This window comes from Lipotes vexillifer, unplaced genomic scaffold (assembly GCF_000442215.2).
Source record: "Lipotes vexillifer unplaced genomic scaffold, Lipotes_vexillifer_v1.1 scaffold1540, whole genome shotgun sequence".
Lineage (NCBI taxonomy): Eukaryota > Metazoa > Chordata > Mammalia > Artiodactyla > Lipotidae > Lipotes > Lipotes vexillifer.
This window is the reverse complement of record NW_006787143.1, coordinates 289,094-298,435: the sequence shown is the minus strand read 5'-3', so window position 1 is coordinate 298,435 and position 9,342 is coordinate 289,094. Positions and strand designations below refer to the sequence as shown.

Below are 9,342 nucleotides of genomic sequence, written 5' to 3'. Positions count from 1 at the left end.
CCTGCTGAATTTTCAAATACTTTTCGAATGTTTCAAATGGTAGGAGAGCCTTTGCCAAAGAATCCTCTCTGTTGACCATCACCAAATATTATTCCCAGGAGCCTCTCCCTTCCACTCCGTCAATGTGATGGTGGCCCCTGCAGAGAGAGACCAGCCTTTGCCCACCCGGAGCAGAATTACAGCTATTAGAGGTCTAGTCATCCCATCTTGCCGGTTGCAACTATGTTTGGCCATCTGAGTGTATAAATATGAATCTGCTTTCTCCTTCTTTACTCCTTTCATGTGTATTTCCAACAGAAAGGAGAACCTGACTGCTATGCACTCTCCCTGGAAACAACTGAGCAACTCACCTTCGAGATCCCCCTGAATGATTCCGGTTCTGCTGGTCTTGGGGTGAGCTTGAAGGGGAACAAATCTCGAGAAACTGGAACAGACTTGGGGATTTTTATCAAATCCATCATCCACGGAGGTGCTGCTTCTAAGGTAGGTAGGGGTGATGTTTGCACATCAATGAGAAGATATTTAGAGATGTCATCGTTGTGCCTGGGGACTGGATGGAGAAAGTGTCTCAGGCTTGAGACCACTGAGGCTTTCCTGCCAGATGCAGGAAATGTATGTGTGAACAGATCTGGGTGACAGTTTGTTTTCATACTTTAAGTGGTCATGTCCTATTGATAGTTTTTAAAACTCACCATGATTAATATTCTCTTTTACATTATTTTTAATTACTGTTAGGATTCTTCTGAGTTTGTAACCTAATAAAGTTGAACCTAAAAATATGAAATCAGAAAAGCAAAACTAAAAACAAGTCAACATCCAAGCAACAAATAAGAAACTATACTTCTTGTGCTTGTAAGAATGCAAGTTCAGTGGAGTCGGAGAGACTGTAGTACAAATTAAAAGTCATTTATCACATTTTATACACTGGAAAATCCACTGGCAATGCATATTTGCCTTTGAACTTAGAGAAGCTTATAAATTTCCAGATAAAAAGAGAAGAATGTGATTCTGCTCTTTCATACAGGGGCAGGCAACATGATCATCGCTGTTACCATAATATAATGGTTAACTAGATTTGCCTGAGTTCATATGCAACTCTACCACCATGTGCTCCAAGTAGCGCACCATTAATAATAATACCTAATGTATAGGGTTCTAAGGATTGAATACAGTAATGTACACAATGTGATTAAAGCAGTGCAGTGATTACAGAGAGGGGGGAAAACACCCCCTCTTGTGCTTATCGTCAGCTGTTCTCACCATCATCATCGTCTCATGCCATGCAGTGAGGCTTCCTGAGCTCGAATCCTGCCCTCACTACTCTCACCGTGGGTGAATGAATGTAGGCAACTTACTTGTCCTCAGTGTGCTTGAGTTTCCTCATGTGTAAAATTAGTAGTGCCTGCTTCCTGGTGCTCTTGTGAGGACAAAAAAAAGACAATAGATATAAAATGCCTAGCACCGCACCTATGATAGACGTTGAATAAATGTTAGCCATTTTAAAATCATTTTGATATTAGTAATGTGTGCCTTCTCCCACTCAAAAGCCACGAAGGCATAGTTAGAGTTTACAGGAGGCCCCCCTGGTCCAAGGATCCTGGCTTTATTGAAGCATTTGTTTCCTCACACTTAATCATTCCACTTTTGCTTCAGACCTAGACCCTGAGCTAATGTCTTTTTCTTTGGGAAAGAAGAAATGCGTTGGGGATCGACAACTCTTTAATGCACTCCTTGGATCAGTTAGCTTCTGTTGCATAATAAGTAATGACAACATTTCAGTAACATACATCTGTAAGCCTTTACTTCCCTCATGGCCCTGCCAGGCAACTAGAAGGGCTTTGATTCAGGCTGGTATGTCTCTGTCGCACCATAGATCTACAGGTCTGAGCGTGCTCCACATATTTCAACTACACCTTGGACTACCAGGCTAGCTGATGTCAGAGAGTCATGAAGCCTCTTTAGTTCTGAGTTCCAAACTGGCATGCTGTCACTCCTCACACATACCAGTGGCCAAAGCAAGTCATATGACTGAACCCAAGGTCCATGTAAGGAATAGGGAAACAGTCCACCCATGATGAGTCTATGGCAAAGGTTCGGGTACAGAGAAGGGTGAAGAATTGGGGCCAATCATCCAATCTATCAAACTCTCCAGTCAGGCTCAGAAATGCAGAACCAGGAGCAGATGGGAAATGATAGTAATAATAGCAGCAACAACATCAGTTAACATTCATTCTGTTTTGTGCTTAATATATGCTGGACTGTATAATAAGTATTTTAGGTGGATTCTCTAATTTTATTCTTCACATTCACACTGCATTATAATCATGCCATCTCATTGGGGGAAATTGCAGATTTCAATGATTAGTGCCTCTCCTATGATCACAAAGCCAGGAATTGCTTATCTAAGATTTGAACCCAGGAAGTCTGACTTTGGAGCCTGCGCTATGCTGTCCTATGACAAAGCTCTTTCATCTCATCTATTCATATTTCCAGAGATCAGGGGCTGTTGTCCTGGAGTTGTCTTATATCATGCTTATCATCCTGAGCCAAGCCATCTAAACAAGTGCTATGTTTAAGAATGCATCTTGGTCATGTTTGTGGATACCAGCTTGACATTATTATTCTTATTCCTAATGACAGCTCTACAGAATTTATTCCAAGTAAAATTGAAACTGAAATGAATTTTTGGACATTAAAAGCAAACATCTTAGCTTTTTTTATGGGCAATAGCTTAAGCTCAAGCGATATTGGAGAGCAGGTTTAATATGTATATCCATGTTTGTGTAAGTGAGCATCTCCTTACCTAAGCAGTTTCTAACAGTCCTGTTTCTTGCAGAAAGGTTTCACTTTCCATTTATGTAAATTTCTTTCTTGGCACTGTCTGCTGAGTCAGACAATCACACCATTAAAAACTACTGGACAGCATATTTATAGCTGATCTTAAATAGTAAGAGGCATCAATCATGAAGTTAGCCTTATTGTGAATGTTTAGTATCCATTTGTCTTGTTTACTTTCTGCAATGTAGCGGGGTAGAGACCTAAGCTTTGCTCACAAGAAATCTGATTAACCAGGAGAAAGAAAAGTATTTTTCTATTCTCCTTCTGCTGTTCCAATAATCCACTGTTACTCCTCAGAAAATTGCCACCTGTTCTGTGATTGAGGATTAGGTTTTACAAAAATTGTTTTGAGACTTTGTTCCTGTCCTTGTTCAGAAGATACAAATGTAACAGACTGCACTGTGCCTGGGGCAGAGGGGAGATAAGCATGGGGAACATCCACTTTAGCATCTGGCTGGTGGGAGGTTTTTACCTGAAATCAACAAAATAATCTTCCTGCCAGGGCACACTCTTTTTCTCCTGGCCCTTCCTACCACTAATTGGTTCTCAAGGTGTTTTCCCCTTTAGGGAAGGTGGATTTTTGGAAACTAAACTACTTTGAAAAGTGTGACCAAATTCTTCCTGTGGCTTCTGTGTGCTCTATTCTCCTGGGGACTTCCATTGGTGTAAACAAAGACAGGCTGCTTCTTGCCAGATGTAAAACCCATGGATGACTGTGACTATAATTAAGGGCCTTCTCCCCCCCACCCACCCCCCCACCCCGCCCCTTACCTCTCTGGCTGCTGCTTTCTATCATTCCATCACTTATTTGAGTCATTTCTAATAAAGATATAAATCTCTATTTGAAAATAAGAGCATCTAGCTACCCTAGAATTCCCTCTTGGAAGTGAATCCCTCACCCACTCTAAGGGCAAAGTAACAGTATTTTTACTCTATTCAGAATTATTCAAATGCTTAATCTCATCATAATATTTAAATTCCAGTATGCATGTCAAGAAGTAAAGCCCAGACACTGTTCCCTGCTACTGGCAGGTCACAGCAATTGCCATTTCAGGCTTCTATAGCCTGTGGAGTCCTTTGTAGACCCCTCTGAAACATCCCTTTGAGCTATGCTTTTCAGTGTACAGCCAAAGTGACTACTGAGCGTAACAGCCAAATATGGATTAGAGTATTGATGCTGATTTGCTTAAATAATAACATGCCTTAAATGTGCATAGTTCCATTTTAGTTTCTGTCATTCTTCCTGGGCATTTGCCCCTGAATGTGTAGTATAATTACTTCCAGAACCAAATTATACTAGATGCAACTATATATGTTAACTTTCTCATGAACTGGGAACTATGAGTGGAATGAAATTAGGATTTCATGAGGCTGCTTTTCTAAAATTTCATTTTTGTGATTGGAATTTAAAGTGAATATGTTGTTGTTATAAATGAAATGGTATATTGTCTTTGTGCAGTTAGAAAAATAATAACTTGAGAAAAATATTCTCCTTTCCCAAAATCTACATTAAAATGAGCTTTTTCTTTTTCCAAGGAAGCACACATAAAGTCTAGACGATCAGTTTGAAGACCTCGCATAATTTCATCCTCATGTGCTAAACATTTTGAATTCTGGGATCAGTGGCTTTCTCTTCCTTTGCTTTGCTTTTCTTTTTTTTTTTTTTCTTTGTGGTATGCGGGCCTCTCACTGCTGTGGCCTCCCCCGTTGTGGAGCACAGGCTCCGGATGTGCAGGCTCAGCAGCCATGGCTCACGGGCCCAGCCGCTCCACGGCATGTGGGATCCTCCCGGACCGGGGCACGAACCTGTGTCCCCTGCATCGGCAGGCGGACTCTCAACCACTGCGCCACCAGGGAAGCCCTCTTCCTTTGCTTTTGGCATACTCTTAACTGAATGTTTTTTAGAGAAAATACATTTTTATGTCTATTGACAGTACTAACAAATTGCTTATTTTTCTTCTTTTTCTACCTTAAAAGTGAATTACTTTTAGAAAATATATAACTAGAATGGTGATATTTTTTTTTAAATTAAGGTAGAATACTAACACCCTTTACAGTAAGAATAAAAATTCCATGGAGTCTGTTGTACTAATTCTGAATGATGTTTTTTAATATGAATGTACTCACTTTGGAAGTGTAATGCATTCTATTGAAACCTTGAAACAATAATGTAAAAATTAAAATTTAAAGGCAGTTTTTGCTATGGGAAAAAATGTCATATATCAGGTAGATTATTTAAGGGCTCTTAAATAGAGAGAATGAATTTAAGAATACCTTTTATTCTCTAGAAAATTAATTAGCTAGGTTTGTACTTAATAAATACTACTTGATGATGATGAAATTAAATGAAAGAAAAATGCCTGACATAGCTAATTGCAAATGCATGCACTCAGAATATAAAATAGGTATAATTTAAGTAATTTGTTCTTGTATGCTTAGGAAATTTGGAATACAACCTCTGAGAGATGCAGAATTACATGATTTATGCCATTTAGTAATATGTTAAAAAAATTAAATGGTACAAGCAATCCCCCTATTTTAAAATGACGAAAAGTATGAATTTTTGGAGAGGATACGCACAGCCCTACAATTTCCGGGAACACGGTGCTTGGGGCTGAATTTCCGTGTCTCTTCATAGTATGGAACATTTAACAGCCTCCAAGCTACTTAACAGGAGTTCGGTAGGAGTTCCTGGCGGGAGTAATTTCCACCTCCATTTCTGCTGGTATCTGTAAATCATGTGGTGGATCTATAATTAATGAATTCAAAGGAAGATAAAAAGCACAGCATTTTAAGGAACACAAATGTTAAATGATTTCTTCAACTATCCATTTTTCTTAAAATTGAGAGTGTTTTCTACCGGTGGAGAGCTATAAAGATCATTACCTGTAGTCATGTCTTCCAGGTTTTTACCTCTTACAAAAGGACCATACAGTCTGGGTGTGTAAACAGCTTCATTGCAAATCCTCAACTGTTAGAAGCCAAACTCTAATATTTCATCCTAACCACAAAAATGTGATATTCTATGAACAACTAAAAGCAGGAACTCTGCCTGGAAAAATTCACCATCACTATATACCCAATAATAATTTTGCCTTAAAAAAAAAATCACTAACTTAAACATGAGAAAAAGAATTATCAACTATGTTATGCCAAATATTTTAAACCAATTTCCTTAAAAAAAAAAACCCAAAAATGTTAGTATATGTTAATTAATATAATCAGGCTTATCATTTATGGCTTTTCTGCAATAAATTTTAAAGAGATATAAGAGAACATTACTTTTAAAATCCCATAATACCAGCATCAATCATTGCTCTTCTTGCGAATTTTTAGCACTTTCATATTTTTATCTTATATTTGTAAATGCAAGTAAGAAATAAAATTTTTTTAGAGCTCTGTGTCATTTTGATGTGTACTTTGAACTCCATGACTGCCTCAGGAGGCTTGAAAAAATATAAGACTTGGTAGACCTAATCAAAAGCTAAATTGTTATCTACAAAAGCTGATATAACATGATCATGATACTTTGAAAATAGTACCTCTTACCTGAAAAGCTATGTTCACCTGCATTGTGGAGATACTGAGTTCATAATGTGGTCAGAGCTTTGGTCTAGGCATTCTGCTCTGCGTCCGTCTTTTTAGAGACCAGACTTTTAGCAGTCTTAGCACAAACAAGAGCACCGTTTTGTTCGTTTGTTTTTAAAGTGAATAAATAAGATCCTTTCATTAAGTTGAAAAGGCCTCTGAGATTCTAATCTAGTTAGGCATTCATGTAGGATCTTCTTGATTCATGTAACACATACACCTTAATAAGCTTTTTATTATCCAGTTTTCTAAGACAGAGTGAACTAAAAGCAGAAAATCAGGAAGAAGATAAGAAGGGATGGAGAGAAAACTGAAAGGACAGGAAATAGAAGTGTAAAACAAGCACAGAGTGCTATTGCTGCAGAGCAGGCCAAGGAATATTTGTGATGACTCTTAAGTCAGTGCTTCTGAAACTTCTTGCTGAGGAAATTGTAGAATTCACTAATGATGGTAGTGAAGGCTGTAAGTTGCAGTATGTTTATTTATGTCCCATATGCTTCCAAAAGATCTTTTAAAAGGAAAGAATTATAATACATTATATCAGAATGGTTTGGATTATGTATATTTTGATGCTCTAAAAAGTACTCTTCAGCTATCTTTAATTAAAGTCTCATATACCACAGATGCTGAATAAATGGTGCATTGCTGGGACTTCACTGATTTGCTACATAAAATGGAGTGAGGCTCTTAATAACTGAATTAGATACATTTAAACTTTTACAATAGCTGAACAAGGGGAGATTGAGCTAGTACACAGAAAGTAATCAAGCTTCACTTTTAGAATTATAAAGTTTCTCTGAGCATGTGCCAGCATCTCCAAGCCAGCCTGGGATCAGGAATCCCTTACAGTGGCAGTTTGTAAGTTACAGGATTTGTCCATTGTAGATGAAACATACACCAGGTCCAAAGCACCTGAATGAAAGATGTTTCAAGTGATTCAATTTAGCAAGCACTTCCTGAACATCTACAGCTACAGCAAGTTATACAATATATAATACACTGGAGACAGAAAATTTAAAAAGACTCATTCCATAATACAGGAAGCTGGTAGCATAATAAATACATAAACGATTCGAATATGATAAGAACTATGGTAGACAAATATAAAAGTATCATGGGTATCGAAATGGAGCAATTAATTCTGCCTGTGAAGAAAAACGAACGGAAGGCAGTTGCTGAGCCTTGTTTTGAAGGATAGATATTCAACAGGTGAGCAGAAATGCAAAGGGCATTTTGGTGAGAAGGAAGAGTGTGGGCCACGTCACCAGGGTGTGTACATCAGAGTGCAATTTATTGTGTCTGGAAAAGAGAGCTCTTATTTGGGAAGAATGGTGCCATTCATATTGGTTAGGACAGATGTAAAACATTGGCTAATGTGGGCAGATGCCCTTCAAGACAAGAACTTACATGCTTCTAGTCTTACCAACTTTCTTTATTCCTTTCTTTGTTTTAAAAACCATACTTTAAAATCTCGATTTATTCTTTTGCCTTTCATTGCTATTGTTTGAAAGTGAAGCTAAATGATTTCAATCTGGAATGCAAGGCTCTTTCTAGGTTGGATTTTTTTTTTTCCCCAAAATACAGTAAGCAGATGTTGTCATGGAGTGATTTTAGGACCTTGAGACATATTTGTTCAGGAAAATCCTTTCTTTCAGTCAGGTGCCATCCTGCCTGGAGTTCTACCCCACTCCAAGGAAATGCTGCCCGTAGTCTGAAGTCAGGGTTTAGAATTTGGGCGCTGATGTCCCCGAAGGCTTCACCAAGGGCCCCATTAGAAACAGGCAGAGGCAGGAACCAACATCTGGTCATGATTAATCCTCTCAACACCCTGGCCAAATAGGGACTGGCCTTGGGCCCCAGCCAGCTACCTGTGGGTTAGCCAGCCCACTCCCTCATGCTTGACTCATGTTTTGCAGAGGCTCATTCTTTGCCATGGCTTTCTCCTCTTCCCTCTGTGTTCATTAGAACTTTAGAGGTAAAGGGACCTACAAAAAATTGGCCAAAAGAGGTGGATTAAGCCTTGCACTGTCGCCAGTAATCATGACAGAGGCACAGCAGGGGCTGAACTATGAGGTTACTGGACCCCCGGAAATCATGGATATGCTTCAGTGGGCACATGAAACATCCTATAAAGTACATGACTGCTCCCCATTACAAAGAATTACCTGGTCCAGATGTGCAGCTGTGGAGAAACTATCATGTAAATATTTATTTTTAAGAGGTGAGAATCTGTAGCTTTTATTAGGTTTTCAAAGGAGTCTAAGAAGAGCCCATAAAGGTCAAGAATCACTAGCAAAGTGGTTGAAAACATGGACTTCAGAGTGACCCAGACCTACTTCAAATTTGCTTTTAGACGTGTGACTTGTAACAATGCCCTTAACTTGCTTGATCCTTGGTTTCTTCTTTTATAAAGAGGAGCAGTAGTCCCCAGTGTATAGTGTTGCTGTAAGGATTAAATTGTCTAGTGCATATAAAGGGTTTAGCACAATAACTGCGCAAAGGAGAAACTCATTAAATAATTATATTCATTGTAGTGCCTTTAATCATCTCTAGAACTCTGATTTTAGAAGCAGCATAGCATAATGCGTACATATCTGACTCAGACAGGTAGACCTGGCTGTGACAGTATTCTTTGACTTCATTTCTCTGAGCCTCCATTTTTACCTCTCTTAGTGGAGGGCGATGCTTGTATCACAGGGATGTTTTGAGAAATGAGAACATACGCAAAATATTTGCACAAGGACTGGCCTGCATTTGGTGTTCAGTAAAAGGGGGTATAACACTCAGACACCTTGTCTCCTAGTCCATTCTTCCTCCTGCATTAGAACCAGGTTAGGCCTGATGAGACTTGAAGCCATCCCAGGACATGGAGAAGACCTAAATCTCATACCAGTTTTTTTTTTTTTTTTTTTTTTT

At 38.7% G+C, this 9,342-nt stretch overlaps 1 protein-coding gene across 1 annotated transcript in view; it reads left to right on the top strand.

Moving 5' to 3' along the window:
• Window positions 1-9,342, top strand: part of PARD3B (par-3 family cell polarity regulator beta) — a gene marked incomplete at its 3' end in the record, with an annotated part of 751,281 nt that overhangs the window by 458,328 nt on the left and 283,611 nt on the right. The window contains exon 11 of the mRNA XM_007459885.1: window positions 298-483. Within this exon, the coding sequence (XP_007459947.1) occupies window positions 298-483 (186 nt within the window). The remainder of the gene's footprint in view (window positions 1-297; window positions 484-9,342) is intronic.